Source organism: Rhinolophus sinicus, chromosome 16, assembly GCF_057876585.1.
Source record: "Rhinolophus sinicus isolate RSI-liver-muscle chromosome 16, RSI-T2T, whole genome shotgun sequence".
NCBI lineage: Eukaryota > Metazoa > Chordata > Mammalia > Chiroptera > Rhinolophidae > Rhinolophus > Rhinolophus sinicus.
In genome coordinates, this window is record NC_142516.1 from 53,337,311 (window position 1) to 53,365,081 (window position 27,771).

General features: G+C 41.0%; 1 protein-coding gene and 1 pseudogene across 1 annotated transcript in view; one reads left to right on the forward strand and one right to left on the reverse strand.

Annotated features, from left to right (window-relative positions):
• GLDC (glycine decarboxylase) overlaps positions 1 to 27,771 on the reverse strand; it is a 74,140-nt gene that overhangs the window by 15,927 nt on the left and 30,442 nt on the right. Inside the window, exons 9-19 of the mRNA XM_019727139.3 lie at positions 27,332 to 27,437; positions 25,831 to 25,970; positions 25,162 to 25,242; positions 23,131 to 23,228; positions 22,541 to 22,625; positions 22,328 to 22,369; positions 21,226 to 21,368; positions 8,977 to 9,052; positions 3,189 to 3,314; positions 1,603 to 1,752; positions 241 to 353 (exon numbers count right to left, since the gene is read on the reverse strand). Of these exons, the coding sequence (XP_019582698.3) occupies positions 241 to 353; positions 1,603 to 1,752; positions 3,189 to 3,314; positions 8,977 to 9,052; positions 21,226 to 21,368; positions 22,328 to 22,369; positions 22,541 to 22,625; positions 23,131 to 23,228; positions 25,162 to 25,242; positions 25,831 to 25,970; positions 27,332 to 27,437 (1,160 nt within the window). The remainder of the gene's footprint in view (positions 1 to 240; positions 354 to 1,602; positions 1,753 to 3,188; positions 3,315 to 8,976; positions 9,053 to 21,225; positions 21,369 to 22,327; positions 22,370 to 22,540; positions 22,626 to 23,130; positions 23,229 to 25,161; positions 25,243 to 25,830; positions 25,971 to 27,331; positions 27,438 to 27,771) is intronic.
• LOC109445131 (DCN1-like protein 2) lies at positions 12,546 to 13,884 on the forward strand (annotated as a pseudogene).

Below are 27,771 nucleotides of genomic sequence, written 5' to 3' on the forward strand. Positions count from 1 at the left end.
CTGCCCTGTCTGTGCATGAATGGGAACAGAGTGTGGCCAATCGAACACTCAGTGTGCTTGTAAGATCTGATAGCACTCCTCTTTTAGTGCCTACCCTAAAAGCAGCCCTTTCACTGCTCTTCCCCGGCCCCAAAGACCCCCTGGCACTTCAAAACCTCGATGGGAAGAACAGTGAGTTTGGGGCCATTCTATCATTGTCAGTCTTCACAGCCATCCTGAAACCAGCGGCCCAGAACTCACACTCCGATGGGCCCCATGCCAGGGCCGCCTCCTCCATGGGGAATGCAGAAGGTCTTGTGAAGGTTTAAGTGTGACACGTCAGACCCGAAGTCTCCAGGACGACAAATTCCCACCTGCCACACAGGGAAGGAACAAAAAGCAAACGTCAAGAGCTGGAAACGGTGCTCTGGAGAGGCGGCCATGCTGTGTGCTGCAGCCTTTGCCCTCAGAAAAAAGGCAAGCAGGACTGTTCACAGACACATCCTCAGCACCGGGTGCGTTCGCGGGCAAAGCCTGCTGTTCTACAGGCAGCAAGACTTGTGGTCTCTGTGCAAACAACAACCAACCCTTCCGCCTTGTTTAGATTCTAAAATACAGATTGGAATATATAGTCAATTCCTAATTATCCACCCCAGGAGGGAGGAGAGGAAGCACCCCTAGCACAAGAAAGGATGGACTCCTTGCTATTGGAACAGGCAACTTTCACCCCAGCAATTCTACTCCCCCCTGCACGGTTGGCTTTGGGTATCGTGCACTTTACCGAGGGCCCCTTCGGACACTTGATAGAAGGGGCTGGCAGGCTGCCCAAGAGGATGCTGAGCCCAGGGAGAGGAAGGGAGGCTGACACTTTTCCTGAGACCATCCTGATGCCAAGCACAACATTCAACAGGCGTCCCTGCCACACTGGCCTTAGGGCTGACTTTGACTGTGGCCACAGATAAAGAATGCATTGATGCTACTGAAGCAACAGACAATCCCTAGGCTTCACGTACAAAGGGAATCAGACAGAAGCAAAGCAAAGCAGGAAGAGTCAGAAATAGTAAAACAAACAAATAACAATGACCAAGGCGTTAAGAAGACCGAAAGAGATGATGACACTCTACTCCAATGACTCCCTCCACCGTTTCCTTAGAGGTGCACATTGCATGGATCCCCCGCCACACCCCAAAGTCAGGATGACCCTTCAGGGAAGAGCTATTCCGCTGTTTCACACGGCTGAAGCCGAAGCGAGGTTAATGGCTTGTCCGAGGCCGTGGGAGATCAACATTCACCAGTGGCCAGAGCTTGAGTCTGGATTCCCTCGGGAAGTCAGTCAGGTGACCTTCTTGCATGTAACACCCCGCAGAGGGATTATACCCTCTGACAAGCTAAAGACATTCATTTCATTCTCTGCTTCCTTTCAACCTTCTTGCTTCTCCCATCACCTCGTCTAGGATCTGCAATCTCAGTGAAATTGGGATAGTTTGTTTGAAATTGGCAATAAAGGAAGTCAGCCTTAGTTCTGATTTCAATGTCATGCTTTAAGGCAACAGTCAAGAAGTCAGAGAAAAAAATTGTTTTCACTTAACAGTTTTCTCAGGAAGCCCCTATTGTGTTGCCCACCTGAGCATTCATATTTGCCCCATCTAGGTAGACCTGGCCTCCATGTTGGTGGATCAGGTCACAAATGTCACTGATGTTCTCTTCAAACACTCCATTGGTGGATGGATACGTAAGCATGATTGCTGCCAGGTTCTCCTTGTGTTTATCCACCTGTGGGATAGAAAAGGGCAGAGGGGGACAAAGGAAGAAATGTTTCTTTCTTGGTCTCAAACCCTTGCTTTTTATTTTAAAGGTTTCAGAAAGATGGAGTCTTGGTCTTCTCACTTCTAAAATTGTCTCAAAGTATGACGACAACAATGTAAGATCCATAGTCATCATTCCCTTCATTAGTCATTCCCAAAAAATAACAAGATCCCTTCAGGCTAGGTCTCCATGGTCAAGACCAAAAAGACTGGATATTTTGGGCTCAGCTCTCTAAAGTTGTTTTCCCTTCGTTCAAGTCATCTCAGCAATTATTTTAGATCTTTTTGGTTTCAGACATGTCTATTCTCACAGTTACTCTCTCTCTGCTCATCTAGCCATATCCATTCTCATTCCCTTTCCCTCCCATTCTGGTGAAATTAGAACTCCCACAAGGAGTGTTCCTGCTCCGATTTTTAAAAATCTCCCTCATTTTTCCTTCTGACAGAAGACAAGCATATATAAAAGGCACATTTCTGGTTTTTTGGCCAGCAAGTCTAAACAGACTTGTGTGGACATTTAAAAAATAAAAATATTTCAGGGTCATACCCTATATGAGAGAGACTTAATAATTACAACTACTGACCCAAAATATTTGTCGTTACAAACTTTGCGGGGTGATGGAAGAGTGGGGGTGGGTGGGAGAGAGGAGCGGTGTTGTATATTGTCAGTTTCCCTTTGAAAGCAGTTACTTGAAGTTCTCAGACTCCAAGCCTAATAACACTGACAAAAATCACATTGCTATTCAACTGATTTCCTTCCCTCTTAAGATGCAGCCTCCAGTCCACCAGTGGAAAGCAGATACGGTTGCTAGGCAACCTCTTCCTGGAGGTTGTGAGGTTGGGAGTGGGGGTTGGTGTTTCAGGAAAGGGGGTGAAATGCTGACAGAAATTCAGCAGGTAACGGCTGGGATGGCCACAGACATTTGCAAAATCTACATTTATGTTTTAATTCCCAACACAAAGATTGAGAAAAACTGTGACTGCCAGTTTGATTATTAATGGGGAAAGGAGGGGTAGGTTGAGCAGAAGGAATAGACAGGTCCTGCAAGGAGTACCCTCACTACCACTATGAATAATTCATTCAGTTTCTTACACATGCATGAATTAGAGGATGGGATTTCAATTTAAAGAGCCTTCTCCATGTTGGTGAAGGAAATGGTGAAGTAGACTATGGTCAGCTTTATTCTGGACCAAAACTGTGACTGTTGCTCTTCATTGTTCTTATAGAAATGGTTAGGTTTTCTGATTTTATGCCATTTTCCCCAGACCGATTCAGAGGAGGAATTGCAGTCTTTTAATTAGAACGCAAAAGAACATAATGTTGATCTAAATCATCCAGTCCCTGATCCCCACCACCTCTTCCCAACCCAGACCTCGCCCATCTGTTAAGTGTAAGACGGGTACCATGGCCTTGAGGTGAACTGTGTCAATATTTCCATATTTATCCACCTCCACAGGCTGAATCGTCATGCCTGCCATGTGGGCACTTGCGGGATTAGTTCCATGAGCTGATTTTGGAATGAGGCAAACCTTAGGAATGGAATGAAAGGAAAGAAGAAAAGGAGAAACAATAATCACCAGGTTATTCATAACAACAGAAACGACCTACAACATTCTTGGAGCCAATATTAAACTAGGCACCACATCCTTCATTGAAAGTGACCACTACTACTGCCTTCAAATCTGCTATACTTTCATTATTACCGTACGGCAAAAACAAAGTCCAAAAGAGGAGTTTCCATTTGAATCCCCAAATATTGTTCCTTAAAGACTTTCAGAATATTAGTACTCTCCTCCCTTATCCCAACACACCAAAAATAGCCCTGGGCTTATTCTAACTTTGTCTCAATTATAATATGCAGAAAGCATCTTACACAAACATGAGATTGGAAGTTCAACTCTAGGACTCAAATGCCCAAAACACAGCGCCAGTGCTTTGCTTGGCTCTGTTGAGATCCAGGAGAGATGATAATGGTAAACATAATTCCAAGGCCTCCCAGTGGCAATACACCAATTATGTCATCATTTATTGGATGTTTATTCTGTGCAGCGAATCCTTAGTTCCCATGACAACCACAACTAAGCATAAAAACCGGTCAACCCCTGCCCTGTGCTCGCAGGACTCGTTTGTTCACGACAACACTGGCATACGTAAAAATGAATGGCTAGAGCCACAGGTGCTGTAGGAACTTGGAATAAAGGCAGGTTGCTTCAAGTTGAAGAGATCAAGAGAAAGTGTCTCAAGAGCTAGAGCTTAAAGATGTATTGAATTCTTACGGAAAGTGGATGGTTGGGTGCATTGTCAGAATCCCCAGATTTAAATCATTTTAATTTCCTCCCCAAAAATCATGTGAACACAAATGAACGTACATGCCCTGGTAGATCTGATAATGCCCCACTACAGGAAAGTACATCACAAAGTTTCCTTAACAGAAAACAAAAAGGAGAAACATGATCACCCTCTTGTTTGGTTTTATTTTTCAAATCCCAGAACCAATATTGCAACCCCTTGAAGACAAATGAATGAGCATTATAAAATGGTCTTACAAAGGGAAAACTTAGCTTACAGCTGTTTCCTCAAAAACAGAAAAGTCGACTACTTAGTAAAAACACATGACTGTAAACTAGAGGCACACATGAAATTACTGCCACTCTTCTACCGACAGAAAGTGTGTGCCTCTTTTGAATGGCTTTTGTTCTCACAGTGGTTATGCTGTGTTGTTCTCAAATCCTTTTTCTTGTTTAAATGCCTCCAATTTGTATTGAATTTTTTTTTTTTTTTTTTATCAGGACCAAAGCTAGAGTCATTTGTCCTTTATCACAAGGTACTTTTATTCTACTGAAAGATTTTTGGATAAAAGGATCCCTTTTAGGTAGAACATTGATCAAGGAAGGGTATCGCCACGCAGCAGCCTACCCATCTGTCTCCTTGTACCTGCCCCTAAAGAAAGGAGAGTCTGTGAGATGGATCCTTTCAGGGACTTTGCTTCACCTTTGTGCTTGCACCTCATGTCTCCCTGTTTGGCCCCAGAAAGATGGCTGGCTAGTCAAAGATGGATACAACTCCCCACGGGGGGAGGGGGCAACCCAAGCCAGACACAGCCATGTGGGGACCATCTGGGAAACTTGCAGGTCGATAGAGGTGGGCTCAGCACCCCACCTACCCCTGGCTAAGGAGAGCCTCTGCCTCTGGGGCTGCATTCCTTCCTACAACCTGCAGGGGAAGAGACTCAATGATGTGCTCTCCATCTATTCACACGCATAGTTTTGTCCCTTGAGGAAGTACTTATCCTGAGACTTATGGTTCAGCTGCCTGCAGGCAAGGGTGATTGGCTTAAATCAGTTTCCTACTGTAATGTATGGGATTCACAGATCTTGAGATTGACAAGCTTTATTTCTTTTACTTCCACACCTAACTAATAAAAGCCATGCGTTGGCCCGATTTGGGGCTCCGTCTTTAAGGCTGCAGTCCCTAGGCCAGGCTTGCACACTACTTTCGTCTACTGTCTTTTTTAACCTTGTGCCGCTCTCACTTCCCACAACTCTTGTGCTGGATGCGACAGAAGGGAAAGGCGAATGTTAAAAAATGAATATAAAATATTTGTTAAAGGCCTGAGTTACGAATTCAAACCAGGGAAGTTCTGCTGAAACAAAAAGACTCAAGCTAAAAATGTCAAACATCCTGTGATGCACTGACTAATGGGCCCCTGCAGATGTCCACATCTGAATCCCCACAACCTATGAATGTTACCTTGTGGAAAAGGGACTCTGCTGGTGTGATTAAGCTAAGGATCTTGAGATGAGATCTTGAAATCTGGATTATAGGTTGGACCCTAAATATATTCACAAGTGTTCTTATCAGAGGGAGGCACAGGGAGATCTGACTACAGAAGTAGATGGATGACTGAACAAGAGGTTGGAGTGATGGCAGGAAGAGACCATAAGCCAAGTAATGTAGGAGGCCTCCAGAAATTGGGAAAGAAAGGCAAAAAAAAAGGCAAAAACGAAGTCCAAAAGAGGAGTTTCCATTTCCAGTAGAGCCTTCAGAAGGAACCAACCCTGCTAACAGCTTGACTTTAGCCAAGTGAAACCAATGGAGACTTCTGGCCTCCATTAACAGCAAGAAAATAAACGTATTATTTTAAGCCACTGAGTTTGTAGTAATCAGTTACAGCAGCCACTGGAAACTAATACACATCCTGATATAAGAAATAGTGGAAAGAAAAGTCCGTGGTTTTGTCAATGATTCGTTTATATGTTGCTGTTAGACATTTCTGGTTTTTACATAGATTTAAGAAACTTTATTTTTTTTTAATTTTACTTTTTCCATGCTTTAGATTTGTGGTATTGTGAGGGATATGGAAACAGGACCCAGATTTGATGCTTTAGTTTATCCAAAATGAACCTACTTTGCTGCATATTGCCCATTTAGGGATGCTATGTTTTTCTAACTCCCCAGTGTGCCTGGCATAGACCTAACTCTGCTCATCCTCAAAGGATTCAGGAGGAATCCTTTGCAAGAGAAATTGATTTCTTACTGCTGGTAAAAAGCAAACAACCAAAGGCCATTATTTTGCCTCGGACAGTTGGGGAGAAAAAATACAGGTTTTTTGGAGGTGTTTTTTGGTCAGTATTTTCCCTTTGTATAGGAAACTCAGTCGCTGGCAGCAAACCTGAGTTAATATTTGACTAGCAAACTGAGTTATTATAAAGTGTTTAGGACCGTGCCTGGCACATGGTAATTGCTACATAAGAATTTGTTAAATAAATTTGTACTCTCCCAAATTAAACCAGTAAATCAATAATTTGGCTGTTGCATTTTAGGAGCCCCTGAAATTAAACGTAACAGCAAAGTAAAAATAACTTCCAAAAACAACTTGAAACAAAACAACCATCAGGAACCCAGGTGGTTCTGAAGCACATGATTTCCCCACACTTGTTTTCAAAAAAGGATGCATTTTACTGGATTCCATTAGGGTCTATTGTGCAAGAGCAGCCATCTCAGACTTTTCTGATACGGAAAAATCCTCCCTGATTATTTGAATAAGTCAGTTTCTTCTCTAATTAAAAAAGTCAGCTTTAATTAAAATCTTTAATCTAGAAACGATACTAACGTTTCCAAACTTACAATTTCTGTATTCCTACCAGCTCAGTGACTGGGGGGCCTTCCCTGCCTCTTCCACCCTCTCCCCTCCCTACAATGCAGTGTCCAGCTCCTCTTTCTCTCTGTTCTTCAGAATAGAATAGCCTCTCACAACACTTCAGTGACAATAGTGTGGACAATGGTGCCAGAAGAAATGTCCCACACAGGAGGATGGAGAGAGAAGGCAGGACTGGAAAACACAAAGAAGGAAAAGGAGCTGGAAAGAATCTGTGAGTCACAGAGGAACGCTGCTCAGGCCCAATCAAAAGGTCTCGCCTCTTTTCTCCTCCATCTTTCTGGTTTGGTTCCCACCTGCTCAACATTCACAGATACTTCTGGGTGTCAGACCGGAGGACTGGGAAACAAAGAGGGTGGGAAGCATCGCAGAGTGGACGGAACCTGCATTTTGGCTGGCCCTTTGTTATTAGCTCCTCACCGGCCTTCCACGGGCTCTATAATGTGGATCTCGGGGCCTCTCCATAAAGCAGGTGGGGAGTGAGATGGGGAGGGGAGCAACGTGGAAATGGCCACACAGGATGAAAGGACCCCTTCCCAAGGTCCCCAGACACCTTGTGGTTAGAGAGCGTGATGATAAGGAGCTCCAGGGACGACCTCAGCACATGGAGGCCAAGGAGGAAAAACAGGAGGGAGCTTTTAACATCAGTCATCTGTTAACCTTTCACTGGACATCTGGGGCGTCACCATTTCCTATCTGAATCACTGACAGTGCTGAGACTCTGTGGTCCAAAAGACAATTACATAGTTCTAAACTAACCCTTTCTTAGAAAGCTAAAGAATTCAAATCCACAAATAAATGGAAGTGAAAGATAACCAAGTCAGAATGTCAGGGGCTGTCTCTCTGCACTGGCACAGACAGTGCCTTGTATGTGGCCAGTGTCCAATAATTTTTTCAAGTAGTGAACGTCCTGTGTTTCAAAGTTCTTTGAAAATCAATTCTCTTCCCCAACCAGGACAAAAGCCTGGGAAAACACACCTGTGGAGTTAGGATTAATAAGGGAGGGAACGTGAGAGAAAATGTTCTCCCCCCCCACCCCTCCCCTTTCTTTTTGAAAGGAAAGTGAAATAATTTTTAGATTCTCTCATTGTAAATTCCAGCAAACAATCCCAATTTTAATAAAACCAAGAATGGACTAAGATCGGGCCGCCACTTACCACACCCTACTTACTCGGGCAGCCAGACCCCCCAGCACCCTTTTCTCTAACTCTCCTGGGATGGGCAGCTGCTTGTGTCCTGCTCCTGACTCTGCCCGCGGCTCCCTCTAAGAACCCCACCTCCAAGCTCAGCGGAAGTTCTAGCTTAGTGTTGGTCCTCAACAATATGAGGGCCCCAAGAACACAGACGAGCTTCAGCCACAATTTGAAGCCTGTGTCAGATCAAATGCTAAAGGCACTGCCTCTGGGAATCCCCAGTGGGGTCCCATAGAGCCCGTTAGCACCTGCTGGTCCCCCCAGGCTCCCAGAGCAGTTTGGATCCAAGGCCAGACTCTCATACCCAAAGCAAACAATGAAGCAGAACCATGACCTCTGCGCCACGTCTACTTTTGTTGCTTAGTGCTGACAGTCATTTACTAGGGCATTTGTTGATTCAACAAATATTTTTGGAGTATACATATAAGCAGAACTGTGCTCAGGCACAGTAGGAGTTACAGAAGAATTAAAGCTCAGTCTCTGCCCGCTGTCCAGGCTTAGGGCCAGGGCTGAGCCAAAGGGAGGAGGCTTGGCTACGTGCCTGCCCCTTCCTCCCTCTGCTCCCCTGGGTGAGCAGTTCCACAGCCAACTGGCTGGTTTTTACAGAGTGGGTTTGACCGAAAGCCTTTTATCTCTGAATGTTTTCCCTACAAATGGTCCAATAGTGTCTTAGAGGCAAGGATCGCAATGGCCAGTTCACGGAAATTTGTTTCTTGGTTATATGTTCCTTCAGCTACTTCCAAGAAGGCTTGGAGGAAGTGTCCCACAGAACAAAAGTGACCCTGGGAGCTGGACCTGCTGCCACCAGGTGGTGAGCAGGCACCACCTGTCCATACTCACCGTTCTGTGTGTCTCTCCTTTCCCTTCTAAGTAAGCTCGGATAGTGGCCAGCCCAGCATATTCCCCCTGGGCTCCACTGAAAAGACAAGAAGAGCAGGATCAGGAATTTGGACCTTTTCGTGTTCATTTACTCATTCAATATTCATCAGGCATGGGCTGCGTGTTTGCCAACATGTGACACAGTCACTCCCGACACCATGGAATGCCCACCTAGGATTTCTGCGTGACCTAAACGACTTGAACACCCAGTTTGTGCACTAAAACTCCTACTCAGAGATGGGCCTCTCGATCCTCACTCAGGACCGTGAACCAAAAACATCTTTTTTATTGTGGAAAATTTCAAACAAAAATAGAGAGGAATATAAGGAACCACATGTACCTGTCCCCCAGCTTTGACAATTACTGGATTATGGTCAGTCTACTATATCCCTCACTAACCCTCCTCATTCTGAACTATTAATAGATTGTTTTGAAGCAAAACTCAAGCATCGTTATCATTTCATCTATTCAAACTTCAATATATATGTTTCAAAGATAAGAATTATTTTTTAAAATATAACTACAATTATCACACCTAAAACCATGAACAATGATTTCTTAATGTCACCAAATACTTAGTCAATGATCAGATTGTCCCAAAGGAACTGTGCACTTTGAATGTGGCACCATTCCCGTCAGTCTCGGGTCTGCTTTCCCAGATCTCACTTGCACATGGCTGCTAGTGGCTGGCCATAGCCATCAAAACAGTCCACAAAGGCACCACTTTTAGAGCACCCTTAATGACTAACATTCCAGTGAGCAATGCTGAGTCAATCATAAACTGTTCCTTAATGTTCTCAGTACTCTCTGCAGGAAGGAAAGGGAAGTGAGTAATAGGTTTTTAAATCCCATTCAAAAATACGTATTTCCTCCATTTTGCAAAATTACACCATCATTTGACTCTGGAAGACCCAGTGGTTTTGGCATTCATCCCCCCAGTCACCTGGTCATATTCGAGATCACACTCTAAATGCACATGGTGTAAGAATAAATTAGATAAACTTTCTTTCATTTCTTACCTAACAGCTAAAAGTTTGAGCACAGGAAAACTTTTCTTTTTTGAGAGAATTGCCATAGAACCAGTTGGATTTGAAATATTTGCAAATTAGTGTAGGGGCATGATGGTTTGGTGTCGGTAGTTGGCAAAATTGATCATTTAGGGCTCAGCATGAGGAGAAGAGAGAGAACAGGGAAATATCTGGAGATGAAGGGCTTTGAGCATGGCTGGAGAAAGGGAAGGAAAGCGGTGATTTCCACAGCGTGGGCACCACAAAGCAATAGAAAGGACTAGATGTGCTAAGTCATAATAATAGTAACAGTAAACATAAATTGCTCCACTACTTAAGAACTTATTTACCAGGCACTCCGCGAGCAGATAGCACAGGGAAACGGCACTATTGCTGTTGCCACCAAGCACTTTACGTCATCTTATTTAATCCTTCCAAGACCCCATGAGGTACGTACCATCGCCCCCATTTTACACATGACGAAACTGAGGGCAGAGTATCACATGCCCAAACAACCAACAGTGACAGACAGACTTCGGTAGAAGTCGGTCAGTCTCAAGGAGCCTCATGCTTGCCTTGTGAGCAGTGCAGGTCCTCTGAGCATGTGATGCAAAGAGAGTTGTGGGAGCAAACAAGGGTTTCCCTTCAAAGAACCCTCGCCTGAATGATGCAACAAAAGAAGGCCTGACCCCAGAAGACCTGGGGCACCCAGTTGCTTGTCACCCACACCGAGTGAGCTTTGCCTCTCTGCACTCTTCAGAGGGAGGTAAACACTGGTGTTCTGTTTTGCTGGCTTCTGACAAGCAAGTTCTAGCTCATTTGGTGTTTTTTTTCTTTTGAGAACAGAAAAATGAGTATGCCACACTTCAGCAAACCACTAACACCACTAGTTGCTTAGGCTTTCTGTGCCTCTGTGTTCCTGTCTCTAAAATGGGGATAACTGCACCAATCTCGCAGGGCGGGTGTGATGACTAATGAGATGATCCATGGTGAAGTACTTATCACAGCGCCTGGCACAAGGTAAACACTCAATGTATCCTGGCGACTATCACCACTCCTTTCATTGTCACGGTCACCATCATCATCATCAATCATCTTCATCATCGGCGATGCAGCAACCCTGACTGTTCTGCTACTCAGGCACCACGGATGGGTGACCACAGTATCTGAATGAGCACGTCCATGACCCTCTCTTTCCCCTCCCACCAGCCAAATTCCACTCGTTCTGCAACTAGCCCCTACTCAAGTTCCACCTCTTCCATAAAGCCTTCCCGAAAGTCATGAATCCAGCTCCTTACCCTGGTCAACAAATCCCCACATGAGCTGTGGCTGCTGCCTACCTCTGCACCCACCTTCTGCCATTCCTCTCCTTGCTCACTGTCCTCCTGCCACCCAGGCCTTCTTCCTTCCCTGAAACATATCAAGTCAACTCCTGCCTTGGGCCTTTTGCACTAGATGGTCCTTCTGCACGCAAAGCTCCTCCTCGTGATCTTCAAATATCTGGCTTCTTATCAATATTTAGGCCTCAGCAGAAATGTCACTTCCTCGGAGAGGCCTTCCCTGAGGGCAGAAATCTTCCGTGTCTTGACTAACATTGTAGTCTCTGTGCCAAGAACACGGACATAGGGGATGTTCAATAAATATTGATTGATTGATTGATTGATTCTTTACCTCCTTCAAACTTTCATAGTATTTGACTCGCTCTTCTGATAACATTATCCTGTACATTTACTGTACATTGGAAATTATTACAGATGTCACATTTACTTTGTATGCCTGTCTTACCTCAGAGTGAAAGTATATGCTTTGAGGATAGGATCTAGGTCTCAGAGCTCTGCACATTGCCTCACAGGGAATAGATAGAACAGTACTCGGCATGGAGTAGCTCTGCAATAACTGTTTAGTACATTTGTTCAAAACTGAGTTTTCGTCTCCAGCCCAGGCAATCAACATTTATGTTGACTTTTCCCCCTTGGAAAGGGGCCTCAACAAAGGGATTTTGAATTTTCATGTTTTCTGTTCATCTTGTTTTGTTGGAAGACCAGTCAAGATGTTTAGACTAGAAATAAAGAAGAGACTAGATTTATGAGCTGGTAATCCAAGAGAAAGGCAATATGCTAAAGACTTGATCAGAAATGCTGGAGGTATTTTGCCTAAGACCCTCTTAAAATCAGCTGTTTCTACTAAACAGTACAAAAGATACGTTCTAAATGCCATGCAAGGTTTTCTGCTGGGGTACTATTAAAGTAAGGGGAATTATTAGTGCCACCTGTTGGTGGAAAAGTATTAAGAAAAACAACTGCTTATCTGCATAACCCAAATTAAGAGACCACTAGAAAACTACTGCATGTGGAGGGGCAGCTAGGACAGTGGATTTCTGACATCAATTTAAAATGAAACAGTTAGTGGCCTGGACCTGCAGACCAGCCACAGCAAGGACTCCAGCAGCTGAGGAGCCACAGACCCACAGAAGTGCCAAGTGAGCATAAGCTTAAAGTTTTAGAAAAACAAGGCCCTCCAGTCATGGCATGTATTCAGGCTGGTGAAAGAACTACTACATGTGATACTATTTAACGGAGAATTAGTGAAAACTAACAGAAAACAGCTTCCAAAACCCAGACTCACTCTACAAAGAATCCACAAGATACACAGTAGACGAGAAGAAACTAGAAGACTGTATAACAAGCACAATAACACCCCCCACCCCCCAGGTGAAAATAAATTAGAATTGATGGAATTCAACTGTTTTGTGATGATTTAAAGCTAGGCCCTATTAGTAACAGTGTATCATAAGTGAAAAATCAGGGCAGCTTCTCAATGTGAATTTAGAAAACAATAAAAAGGGTGGTGTGTTGGAATTGGAAGAGCCTATGACACGGCTGGCGTCATAGTTCAGCTCTTTTGCCAAGATTAGAACAAGAGTTTAAGGACACAATAAACTTCAAAGATTTTTATCATTTTACCTTTACCTTTGCTAAGAACCCTGCGCAAAAAAAGGTTGAGATTTATAAATTCTGCAATGTCATCCTATCTTGGAATGGTTCAATTTTTAGATCTTTGGAACACATTTTTATTGGACTCTCCCACAAGATCAATCATAAGGGCCACTTGGAAACTTTTGCTAGATCTTAGAAATAAGATTGCAGATGATATGTCTATGTTCGATGAAGAAGGAACGTGGTCTGCTCTGATAGATGGTTTTGCAGAATATGCACGGCCAGTGGTCACAGGTGGAAAGCACAGCATTTCTTAAGCATAAAACCTCACATGGATTAAGGTTACAAATGAGTTGCATCCTGTAAAGAAGGCATTTTGGTCAGTTACTGTGTACATTTGTCACTGATGTACACACTGTAGAAGTCATCCTTGATCTGTCACGAAATAACCTCTTTGTTCTGACTAAAGAATGTGGTGTCTGACTATATATAGACACCATAAGAAATTTCTCAGAAATTGGCTGCATTGGAATATCTGAAGGTAGATTATTATAGCAGCTGTTCTTAGAAGAAAGATTTCTCCATGGTTTTCATAGTTATGAAAAAGTAACAGAACCCATTTTGCAAGACTGCAGAATGTGCTACAATTCATGACTCAACGTGAATCCCAGCAGTCACCAAAAACAACTGCAGAATTTTATTTTAATTGTACCGAGAAGACAGTATTTGTGTTCTCAAGTAGGATGTTGTATTTATACAAGTAAAAAGGTGTGAAAATGTGCCATAGAGAAAATGATCACGTTATGGATTGTAACGTTTTAAAATTTTGGTGCCAGTAATTTAAGATTTATACATTTTTTTAAAATTATCAACTATCTAGGTTTATCAAATCTATTCTTGTTTTAATTTTCTCTAGCTATTCTTCTGAAAATCATTTAATAGTTTTTAACACACCATTATAGTGTACACACTGGTGGTCATATTTAGGGTGCGATTTTAGAGTTTTCTTTTAAGCCGTTTACAACTGAGTGAGACTTTTTTTTCTGATAATGTTTGAACTTCTTAAGAAGTTTCTTAAAGTATGCTGTTTAAAAAATGTGTATATTTTATTACATTTAAAAAGACATTTTTCATGAAAAAGTTTTCATGTGATGAATTCTAATTTTAAATATGAAATAAATTTTGTTCAACCATCTATAATACTTATAATGCCTAACACATCTAGCCCATTACACAAGTTGTAATATTTAGAAGCTAAAATATACACCATTATATAATAATACCAAGGTTTTTGTAGATATAAACAAGGTTATTCTAAAATTGATATGTAAAGGCAAAGTAACTGGAATGGCTACATTTTGAAGAAGAGAGTGGGAGGAATCCGTCTGTCTAAAACCCAGCAAATCTCCACCATCCTAATGTAACCGTTCCGTTATATTTCTAAGCACAGTCACTGCTGATCGTCACAGAGCCATGTTTTGCGCTGTCTGTGTTTTTTACTGTCCCTTTCTAAGCAGTCTGGCCCTGAGCACATCACTCCTCTGGATCTTAGCTGCCTCATCTGTCACATGGGGATATGCCACCTAATTCACAAGTGAATTTAAAATTTTTATCATGAAAGCAACACATTGATGTGATTTAAAACTTTGCACCAGTGCAAAAGGGTATGAAGCTTAAGGCAAAAAAAAAAGAAAAAGAGCACCCTCTCCCATTCTTCCCAGTCTTACTCTCCGAAAGAAACACTTAAATTTCTTATAATAAATAATGCTTTGATGTTGGACATTTTGACGCCAAACTCCCCTCCTCTAAACCCTTCTTTACTTTAAAAATACCACCATCAAATGGTCAGGAACAGAAGTGATCCCAATGAAACATTAGCTAAAAAACTGACATTATGGTAAAACTGATGGGAGTAAAATGATCATAACAGCCACTGTGTTGCAATGAACCACTCTGTTCCTGGCAACCCCATAAGACTATTCCCAAGAAAATATGGTAAAGATTGGTGCCCAATTCCTACCCTACAGGCCAGATAAACAGACTGACTGACAATTTACCAGTACATATACCCTGGAAGCAACAGGATTTTAATCCGACTTTTGCATACCTTAAGTACACCAAACACTACCTGGGTCTCTACTTCTATGAGCTTAAAATGAAAACCCCTCCACATGTCATTCTGAATGTTCTTATCAATCTGTATCTAATTTGACATAAGCTAAATTCTACACTTACAACTTTTGAATTCTGGTCAAGAAACATCTGGATAAATCCAGCTGCTCTAAGAACCTTTGATACCTGAAGACTACCTTCAAGATGTGATTCTCAAACTCAGATCCCCAAATAACAGCGTCAGCATCACCTGGGAAGTCGTTAGAAATGCACATTCTCGGCTCTCCCCAGCATGCTAAATCAGAAACCCTGCGGGATGCATCCTAGTGTGAAAATCACTGCGCTAGAGCCCTACAAAGCGCAAACATCAAATTATACTTTCAAGAGTTAGGGAAATTGCAGGAGGAGAGGCTCTTCTGTCCCTTGCTTTATATGTTCCTCCAAATGGCTCTTCATCTTTCACCCTTTTTTCTCTTCTTCTTGGCATTCTGGGTGTTTCTTTAGGAAATTGGTCCTTAATCAAGGGACTCTGATATCTGGCCTCACCTCGCAGAGTTCTCTGTAGGGGAGAATTCAGAAGCCACAGGGGAGAATTCAGAAGCTGCAGGAGGCTCAGTAGGAAAGCTTTTCAGAGATGATCAATGACATCAACCATGAGCTCAGGAAAAGAGGAGACAGAGGTGGCAATTATCAGGTGTTTGACTCTGCTGTAAACTATGCATATGACTGGTTGTGGCTTCAAAGGCCATTTTCAAAGTTCACTCTACTGAAGGATGTTAGTCTTCATGAGAATCACCTGGGGAGCTGTGATACCTCCATCCCCAGAAGATTCCGATGTAACTAGTTTGTGGAGTGGGGCAGGCATCAGTATTCTTCAAGCTCCCCAGGCAATTTTACCATGAAGCCTGGATTGAGAACTGCAACCCCAGCGGTTTTCACAGTATGCTGGCCAAACCAGCACATCCGTGTAACCTGTGAATTTGTTAGAAAGGCACGTTAAAAATCTACTACCATTCAGTTTGTGGTCTCTGTATTTTGTCGATGGTTTCTTTTGCTGTGCAGAAGATTTTTAGTTTGATATAGTCCCATTCATTTATTTTAGCTTTTACTTCTCTTGCCTTTTAAGTCAAATTAATAAAATCCTTTTTGAACCCAAGGTCCATAAGTTTAGTACCTATGGTTTTCTTCTATGCAGTTTATTGTGTCAGGTCTTGTGCTTAAGTCTTTGATCCATTTTGAGTTAATTTTGGTACATGGTGACAGATAGCAGTCTATTTTCATTCTTTTGAACGTAGCTTTCCAATTCTCCCAGCACCATTTATTGAAGAGGCTGTCTTTTCTCCATTGTATGTTTTTGGCTTCTTTCTCAAAAATTATGTCCATATTTATGTGGGTTTATTTCAGGGTTCTCGATTCTATTCCATTCGTCTGTGTGTCTGTTTTTCTGCCAATACCATGCTGTTTTGATTATTGTTACTCTCTAGCACAAGCTGGGGTCAGGGAGTATGACACCAGCATTGTTCTTTTTTCTTAGGATTGCTTTGGCTATTGGGGGGTCTTTTGTGGTTCCATACAAATCTGATGACTTTTTGTTCTATTTCTTTAAAAAATGCCGTTGGGATTTTGATGGGGATTGAATTAAATCTGTATATTGCTTTGGGTAATATGGCCATTTTAACTATGTTGATTCTTCCAATCCATGAACACGGAATGTTTTTCCATGTTTTTGTGTCTTCTTCAATTTCTTTCTAAAATGTCTTGGGCAGCCAGATGGTTAGAGCACAAGCTCTGAACAACAGGGTTGCTGGTTCGATTTCCATATGAGCCAGTGAGCTGTGCCCTCCACAAGTAGACTGAAGGACGATGACTTGGAGCTGATAGGCCCTGGAGAAACAGTAATTAACACCTTCCAAGGATATCTTCCAATATTCCCCAATTAAAAAAATTTTTTTTTTTTTTTAAATGTCTTACAGTTTTCAGTGTATAGGTCTTTCACATCCTTGGTTAAGTTTATTCCTAGGTATTTTATTCTTTTTGCTGCAATTGCAAAAGGAATTGGTTTTTTATTTCTTTTTCTGAGGTTTCATTGTTAGCAGATAGGAATGCAATGGATTTTTGTATGTTGATTTTGTAGCTGGCAACTTTACTGTATTCGTTTATTGTTTCTAATAGCTTTTTGCTGGAGTCTTTAGGGTTTTCTATGTATATATATAGCATAATGTCATCTGCAAAAAGTGACAATTTAACTTCTTCATTCCCTATTTGGATGCCTTTTATTTTTGCAGACAATGCCTCCAATAAGGGGCTAATATCCAAAATATATAAAGAACTCATATATCTCAACAACAAGAAAACAAACAATCCAATTAAAAAATAGGCAGAGGACCTGAATAAACATTTATCCAAAGAGGACATACAAATGGCCAATAGACATATGAAAAAATGCTCAACATCACTAATCATCAGAGAAATGCAAATAAATAGCACAATGAGATATCACCTTACACCATTTAGAATGGCTATCATCAACAAGACAAATAATAACAAGTGTTGGAGAGGCTGTGGAGAAAAAGGAACCCTCATACACTGTTGGTGGGAATGCAGATTGGGACAGCCACAATGGAAGGCAGTGTGGAGATTCCTCAAAAAATTAAAAATAGAATTATCATATGACCCAGCAATCCCTCTCTTGGGTATCTACCCAAAAAATCTGAAAACATTTATCTGTAAAGATATTTGTGCTCCGATGTTCATTACAGCTTTATTTATGGTGGTCAATACATGGAAACAACCAAAGTGTCCTTCCATAGGTGATTGAATAAAGAAGTTGTGGTATATATACACAATGGAATACTATTCTGCCATAAGAAAAGATGAAATACATGGATGGATCTTGAGATTATAATGCTAAGCAAAGTAAGTCAAACAAAAAAATTCGAGGACCATGTTATTTCACTGATATATGGTACATAAAACTGAAAACAACAAAGGAACAAAAGAAACAAATGAAGAAACAAAACCTCATAGACACAGACAATAGTTTAGTGGTTACCAGAGGATAAGAGGGACGGGGTGGGGGGGTAGATGAAAGTAAAAGGGAATAAATATATGGTGATGGAAGGAGAACTGACTCTGGGTGATGAATACACAGTGTGATATAGATGATGTATTACTGAATTGTACACCTGAAATCTACGTAACTTTACTAATACTTGTCACCCCAATAAACTTTAATTTGAAAGAAAAGTACATAGAAAAAGAAAAATATATCAAAATATTAGTAGTAATTAACTCTAAGAGAAAAAATTATGAATGTTCTTTATTTCCTTATTTATGAGTTTCTGTATTTTCCAAATTTTCAATAAAATAATCAATTATCAGAAAAAAACAAAAACAAAAAAAATGGCAAATTGTCAGGCTCAGCCAGACTACTGAATCAGAAACCCTGGTGGAGGGGGCTTAGTAACTTAACAAGCCCCCCATGAGATTCTCATGCACAACAAAGTCTGAGGGCCATTCATTATGCCCTGTTCACACCTCTGTTAAAGAACCTTCCTGGGAGGAGATTGTAGGAAAGCAACTGCCAGGTCTATCAACATTCAAGATAACAGCCTGCAGTTTTTAAAGATAAAACAACTTCCTCACTCTTGTAAGCCAAGTGAACTAATAATAATTTCAGTTTGTCTTTCATTTCAGATATCCTTGGAAGGTGTTAATTACTGTTTCTGTCTGCCTTAATCATTGCATTATACATAATTCTAACCCAGCAATTCCTAGAGTGTGTTTGTGAATATAAGAGTGTCAAGAGTGTCGCAGTGTTATGGGAACAAACTGAAGCAATCATGCTGGGCACAGTAGGAAATGGAAAGGTAATTAAATATTGTTTGACTATGTTCTCCACAGAGCTGGAAATGCTCTCCAGGTTTGTAAATTGAACAAATGAATAGGAAAGATGGGGCAAGCTTCTTGACATTTTTGTTGTAAGTCCTTTAAACACTTTTGGGATCTAACTACCCCAGAAAATAGAAAGTCCACGTGAAGGCTTGGCTCCATGAACCAAAGGTCTCATGCCCTAATTTGTGGTTATACAATCCTCTATCATCCCTATTTATCGGCCATTTCTCAATTAAATCTCTGGAGCTGGAGAAGGTATCACTGCCCAGAACTATATCCCAATAGAGATCTCTTTCCCTCCTGCAAGACTCAGATGGGTTACTGAATCTCGCAACCAGTCATATAAATGAGGAGAGTAGGACAGAGAAAGAGCATCGGATATCCTGAGGAAAACAACACAGAAACTTCTGAGATAGTAGTTCTCAACCTTGTCTGCAGATCGCAATCACCTGGGGAGCTTTAAAGAAATACTCATGCCTGGGTCCCTTCCCTCACTTCTTTTTTTCCCCACAGAGATTATGATTCAATCTGGGTTGTGATCTGGACATCAGAATTTTTATAAACTCACCATGTGAGTGTAATTTCCTGGGAGGGTTGGGAACCACTGCTTTATGGGAAGGCAAGATTCTTCACTTTAGGTCAGCCTTCTGGAGACTCTGGCTGGGACCTCAGTTTACTGCAAGAGCTAATGACAGTCTTGAAAAATGGCTCTCCAATGTGACACTAAAGATGTGATCATATTCCACCACTAGAGGGCGAAGTTTCCTCACTTTCAACATTCAATAACATATTATTGCCTCAGGTTAAGAATTCAATCAGGTTCCTCCCACTTAAAAAAAAAGCTGAATGATTACATTTTAATGAAGGTACACTAAAGCCTGACTTTCAGGAATGTCAGTTCCTTCCTATTTATGAAATGAAGGTTTGAGAGGCTATTTATTACTAAAAGAGTTCCTTTCATTTGCCACATGTCCTCTTCCTAAAAGGTTTGTGGTTTTATAGGCTACATCGTTTTTACAGATGCATGGCTTTGCTGCATAGCCAATGTTACCAAATAGGAGGTAGGGCTTGATATCTGATTAAGATTTGATTACTTTCTAATTTAGAAAGTGAAACAATAAATATCTGTTTTTAAATCATTTGATTTTTGTATCTTGAAATCAAAATTTTGCATTTCTAACAAGCTCCTAGGTGATACCAAAGCTGAGGCTGCTGGTGGAGAATTACACTGTGAGTAGTGGGAGGTAGAGAATCCTGGCGGCAGATACTGACTCCTCTTCTGAAGATATCTTAAGATTTTAACTCACACTGATAACATATCTATCTATCCATCCATCCATCCATCCATCCATCCATCCATCCATCCATCCATTCCCATGAAGACAGAAAGATCACAAACACACCGGATTCCAAATTGGCTGTGTTATAATTAGTTGGTTGCTTCTGAAAAATATTCTTAATCTCAACCCCGAAGATTATGATCAATAGGAGTGGAGAAGGGCTCAGGAATTTGTATTTTTAATAATTACCCAGAAGATGTGGCTAGAGCCCTCTGCTTTTGAAAATCATTGTTTTTCAAAGTTTTTCCTTTACGGACAGATAGACCAAGGCCAGAAGAGGAAAAGAGAACTTTCAAAGTTAGTCACAGAACAAACCAGGATCCAGGTTCTCCTGGCTCTGCTACATTGAGACATTGCTACTTGTTAGGAGTTAATATGCATGCTTGATTCTAATTCTCATGCTATGTCATTGATGGGTCTATAACTAGTTTCCAAAGATAGTCCACAATAAACCATGATTCTCAACATTCACACTTGTGTATTGTCCCCTCCCATATTCAACCTGGGCTGACCCCATAACCTGCTTTAATAGACAGAATGCTCTGGAAGTAAGGCTGTTTAACTTCAGAGGCTGAGCCTTAGGTTTGCAGTTCCCTCATCCTTCCATCTTGGAAAACTCCACCTTGAACCCAGACGTCATTTCATCAGGAAGTTCAAGCAGCCATGTGGAAACGTCCACATGGAGAAGAACCAAGGCCCAGATCAACGCCCTCAACTGCGCTCACAGCCAACAGCCCATCACTAACTTCCCAGTTATATGAATGAGGCCACTTTGGACCTTCTAGTCATCCACTCCATGGAGTATAACTGTCCACTCAATTCCCAGAATACAAAATAATTGTTTTTTGAAGCCCCTCAGTTTTGAGGTGAGTATTATACCACAAGAGATAACTGAAGCAAGAGGAGAAGAAATCCCCTTACCTATTAGGCTGTAAACAGATTCGGTCATAGCCCGTGAGCTCACACAAATCCTTCTCCAGCTCTTGGAAAAGCTGCTGGTACCCTTGAGCTTGGTCCAGAGGCACAAACGGGTGGATGTTTGCAAATTCACTCCATGTGATTGGCTGAAAAGCAAGAAGAGAGAAAACATGCATATATACATATTGCAATACCAGTAGCAATACTAACTTTGATGATGATGATGGTAGCAATAGCTAACACAGAGTGCTTACTATGTGCCAGGAACTGTTCTCAGCAATTTATATTCATTAATTTAACTCTCATCACAATCTTACAAGGACTGTCTTCATTTTACAAGTGGGCCACAGAGTCCCAGAAAGGGAACTTATACAAAAATATAACCTTTTTCTATCTTTTTAGGAACAAAAAGGCTCCAAAATAGATTTATATCCATGAAACCCAATGAGTTGTTTCAAGTATAATTTATTCAAACTCTTATATAGCACATATATTATTCTCTCTTCATTAGGCCGAACAAAACACCAACAGAAAAGAAAATGGGGGGAAACTTATCACAATATAAAATGATTTCCTTTGCCTGATATGATTTGTCACATCAGAATAATCCTATGGAAATAAAGGAACACAATAGCATTGCTAAAATGGATCCTAGCCTAATAGACATACTTACCAACTATAGCAGCAAGTCACACAAATCTTCTGTTGACACAAGAAATAAATTAAAACCTCAAATCTCTATCCTTCTGGCCCTGTGAATGGATTTCTAGAAAGAAGGCTTAAGGTTCTTAATTCTACCTGAGTTTAACAACTACAAATTGACAAAAATAAAAGCTTTTAACATGGCAGGTTTAAAAAAAGAGAGTGAGGAAGGTAGGCGGTAATAATATTATGTTTAATTATTTTAATATTTAAAAATAATTTTACTCATATATTTAAATGATCAGGTTGTGATAAAATTAGGGTTTCTGCCAAGACTGTTGAATAGCAAGATAAAGGATGATGAAAGTAGTTATCAAATCACAGGGCTAGCAGTAGCTTTCTCTAGTGATCCGCTTACGTACAAGCCAGGCAAGTTCCCTCTGAACAGAAGTGACCTACTTACTGTGAGTTCAGCTGAACTGTTGAGCTTCATGGTACAGGACCCCTTTAAGAAGATACAGCCAAAAGGTATCACATTAGTGATTTCCTATCATATGTAAGATCAGCCCAGCAATCTCCCCGCATGGCCACCCTGACATCCTTCTTGCATATTAGATGTGACCCAGGGAGGTGGGATCAGGGTGGGGTTAGAAGTGGGACTAAAAGCAATAATTACCAGTGGAATCATGCTGTGAACAAGGGAAATGTCTTTGTTTTCTAATTTCTTCATATATCGAACAATATTTGTTTCTGAGTGATAGCTGTGAAGACAAAACACATGATTTGGGCCAATATAATTAGATAAGAGTCCGTACATGTCCTCCTGAAACATAAGACACATTGAGCTATACCTTCAGCATACAGATCAAATTGAGCCACGGCCAACATGCCAACAAAGCATCAGAGGGAAAGGCATGGAACCCCCACAAACCTCAGACGATGCCCCAGGATAAGAAGCTGCCTGTAGGCATGAGAGGAAATTTGGGAAGAAGAGGATGCTGACTTGCTGGGTGTGCTCTTCAGCCTAGTACCTATGCATCCAAACTCCCCTCTTCCTGATGAGCAGAATTAGGGCTTACAGGACCAAGAGAGCAGGGCCAGCAGGAAATAACATGTGCTTTGCCCACGTCAGAAGTGGGATCCTTCCAGTGATGATTCAGTAGGGAGCCACCATAACTCAGCCATGTCACGGTCGGCGTCAGAAGCCACTCTCCCGTGTGCTCTCAAGCCATGACACAATGCACAAGTCACACTAGTCACACAAACCTGTTGAAGACTTGATTTGTGAGGAACGGGCTAGTTCTCTGGAAGGCAGTCCCCAGAATACCTCTCTGCTCCTCGCCCATGCTTTCAGCAACCAGCTCCTGCATGGAGAGACCACAGAAACTAAGGAGAAGGAATTGTGCCTGGAACCACATGTGGTCCCCACGGCCTCCGGTCAGCGTGGATCCTGACAGGGCACCACTCACCACTCACCCCCCCCAAGCATCTGGCATGATGTCATGTGACAGGGGTCAGGAGTCATGAATTGTGACAACTCTTCAGAGCACTGTTTTTAAGTCCTATTGACCTTAACCACAGAAAATAGGAAAATTGTACAATGTTGACTGCAAAACATAAAGTTGATAGCTTCTGTATGTTCCTTGAATGATAAAGCAAGTCCCACTAAATTATTTTAAAAGGCTAGCAAAATGTTACCGTATCACTCATGTAAGTGTTCTCACTTGACACTGCTCTTTTATCTTTGAGAACAATTCTCATAAAATACAAGTGCCAAGTCCATTCAAATGGTGCTGAGAAAAGTAGATATACACGTGCAGAAGAATGAAGTTGGATCTTTATCTTACACCATATACAAAAACTAACTTGAAATGGATTAAGGACCTACATTTAAAAGCTATAAAAACCATAAAATTCTTAGGAAAAAACATAAGAGCAAACATGCATGACCTTGGATTTGCCAATGGTTTCTTAAATATGACACCAAAAGCGTAAGCAACAAAACAAAAAAAGGTAAAACAGACTCATTAAAATTAAAAACTTTAGCACATCAAAAGAAACTATCAAGAGAGCTAAGAGACAAACCATAGAATGGGAAAGAATATTTGCAAATCGTATATCTGATAAGGGTTTAACATGTACAATATATAATTAAATAGATGGCTCGCTCCTCATTCTGCCTCAAGCTGGTAGTTCGGCCATCTAGAGGCTTTAGTAGACGCTCCATAAATATTCCTGAAATGCGTAGAACAAATGCCTATGATTAAATTTAGCACAGAACTCTAGAGGGAAGACGCTCATTCAGTCCTGTTTATTAAAGTTTAAAAGAGAACAGGGTATTACTTCTTTGATGATTTACATTTGTCCCCGATACTGAAGTCCTCTCTCGAAGAGGACACAGACAACTGGGACAGAACCATTTAACCCTCTAGAACCTATTTCAGCTTCTTTAGTAAATGCTTCCTTTCATTGATTCATTCGACAAACATTTATTGAGTGCTTCGTGCGCACCAGGCCATGTAGTGTTGTGATTAACACCTCGCCGCAGGTCTGGACACCTCTCTTTCATTCTCATTCCATTTCATTGTTTTAGAAACCAACTCAGTCACACTCAACTGCTTGTAATTCTCATGTAATCTCTCTCCTCCGAGCTTTTGTGGCTGCTTTTCCCAGTGTCTAGAACACCTCTGGCCATATCCTCCTTCTCCTCAATTGTGCCATCTTAGTCTGGATAACTCTTACTCATCTTCCAGATCTCCGCTTAGGACAATTTCTTCCAAGTCTTGGTGAGGAGCCCCTCCTCTGTGCTCAAAGAGCATCTTCAGACATCACCCACTACACACATCACCTGGATTGCAATATTGGGCTTGTTTGAATCCTTGTTAGACTATAAGCTCCATGAGCACAGGAATCATGTCTAATTCACCATTGTCCTCAGGGCCTAGCATAGTACCTGGCGCATATTAGGTCTTCAATAAATATTTGTTATATGAATGAATAGCATAATTTTCCCAGAATCAACATATCCAGATGCCAGTGTCATGAATCTCTGTATTAGGGACAGTTTCAGTTAAACAGTTAACAATCCTTCCAACTAGCTTGGCTACACAGCAGTGACCTCTAAGTATCAGCAGTCACAGTAGCAAGGGACAATCAGTGGCATAATTTTAACAGCAGGCCACCCAATGTCACATGTGGGCCCCCCTCCCTCACACTCAGGCCCACAAGAGGCAAAAGCCACCTATGACGCCACCTCAAATCGTCTGTCTGAAGAGCACATGTTTTTATTTCACTTACGGCAGACGATTCACAGCCAAAGATCCACAGCAAGTCATCCAAATCTTTTTCATTGACTGTTTCATCCAGAGAAATACCAAGCTAGAGAAGTGAAAAGGAAAGAGAAAAAACATCAGATCTAAATGCCAAGATGAGTGAAGAATCCCCAAGAGAGATCAAAGGGGAGATGGTGCTGCACAAAACTCCCAGGCATTCTGAAATATCAGGGTGCAGTTATATCTAAATTGGCCTTTAGGCAAAGGCAACCAGACCAGTCCCAGATTTCACAGGGTTTAGAGGTTTAGAAGCCACTTCTGACTGTGGCTGCAGGACACTCCTATTGGTACTGGACATGCTCACCTTTTTCTTCCTTCACTTACTTTATTAGATCACCTATCATAGCCTTTACCTTGAATAGTCCTATTATGGAGAGGAGTATCATGAGGTCTTAGAGTCCCATATATGAAAACACAGAGTCTTAAGGAAAGCTGAGCATGATTTCTCCTTTAAAGGGTCACAGTGTTCCAAACTGGAAATGAAAATTGTTTACAAAAAAAAAGATTGTGCCCAACGTTCCAATATTGATTTTTCAAAAATAAACAGCAAAGCTTTCAATGAGCAAAGTCATGAAAAATGTATACATAGAGTTGTAAAAACAAAACAAAACACAGAACTGAAAGTTTGACTTACTGTGCCATCATCAAAAACTCGAAAATTGATTTGCCGCTGAGCGGCCCTGCCCAAGACCTCCTTCACTGAGCAGCCACACTGAATCTTCAAAGTGTCAAAGAACAAGTCATGCTGAAGTTTGTGCCCTGCTCGCTTGAGACCTAGACAAGATAAGAGATCCTCTGGTTTCCAGAAAGAAACCTGTTCCTCCGCCATTGACATTTCACAGAGAAATAAAGAGGTAAATCCTACTATAACTAAAACATAGTCTGTTCCTGACCTACCCTGTGTTTTGGTGGCTGCTTTGAAAAAATAAACTGTTTACTACTATACTATAGAAAACTGTAAAATACATTACGTTGGTGCAAAAGTAATTGTGGTCTAAAAGGTTAAAAATTGCAAAAACTGCAATTACTTTTGCACCAGCCTAATACTGTGTTTCCCTGAAAATAAGACCTAACCGGACAATCAGCTCTATGCGGTTTTTGGAGCAAAAATTAATATAAGACCCGGTATTATATTATTATATTATATTATATTCATATCATATCATATATCATATCATATCATATCATGTTATATGACCCGGTCTCATATTATAGTAAAATAAGACTGGGTTTTATATTAATTTTTGCTCCAAAAGATGCGTTAGAGATTATTGTCCAGCTAGGTCTTATTTTCAAGGAAATACGATACATAAAAAAGGGGGGAGGAATCACTATCCAGAAATAACTAGTAGTTACATTCTGGTATACATTCCTCTAAAAGTTGTGTGTGTGTGGTAGGTCATATACATATATTTCCTTACCCTTTAAACATTTTTTTAATATATCATGAAAATTTTGCTTTTCTACCAATCAAAACCCATCATTATTTTTAAGGGCTGTTTATGTTCAAACTTACAGATGTATCATAATTTAACTAATTACTTATTATTGGGCATTTAGGCTATTTTCAAGATTGTGTTATTCTAAACAGTATTTCAATGGACACCCTTTACAGCCCTATCTGATGATTTTCTTTGGATATATTCCTAGAAGTAGAATTTCTGGATCAAATTGTCAGCACATTTTAAAAGCTTTTGATCATATTAAGTGCCCTCATAAAAGTCATACCAATATCAGCATTCTCTTTCATCTTTGCCAGTGTAATGGGAGAAAAAATACTTTATTGTTTCAATTTACATTTCCTTGAGTAATAGTGAGGTTGAAATTATATATGTTCATTGACCACTTATTTGTGTACTTATTTCTTTTTAAATTATACTTAATGTCCTTCGCCCATTTTTCTCTCAGGGTTTTTTATCCTTCTCAAGTATGGGATGTGGGGAGTGAATAAGAGCTCTCTATAGTAAAAATACTAACTCAGTCTCTGTCACAGAAGTTGAACATATTCTTCCCAGTTCTTTATTTGACTTTTAGTTCTATATACAGTATGCACATGCAATGAGTTTTCAATTTCACTTACTCATGTGTATCAGTCCTGTTATGCACCAAAGTTTCAAAATAGGTACCTGACTCACCTTCAGACAAAATCAAAGTGGCATTATGTACCCTTCTAGCAATATGCTCCAGCCCACGGGAACCATGGTAGATTGCAAACATGGCAGCCATATTCGCCAAGAGAGCCTAAAATGACAGAGAACATTTAAAGAATCATGTTCAACAATGTGATGGAAGATGATTAGTGGGAGGAATTACTATTTTCACTTGAGAGACAAAAATAGAAAACAGAGACAAAGCAACATGACAAATTTCCTGCATTCTCTATGATGGTTGGGGACCATCTATAACATGCCTGAACACCTGCTGGGGAAACATGGCATCCAAGATGCTCTGGAGTCACTACACTAAACCTTCAAATTTGACCATTATAAAGGGGTTTCATGTAATATGATCATGTCACACATAAAGGGGAAGATCAGGCTGTCATCAAACATCCAGATGCAAATTTAATGTTGGA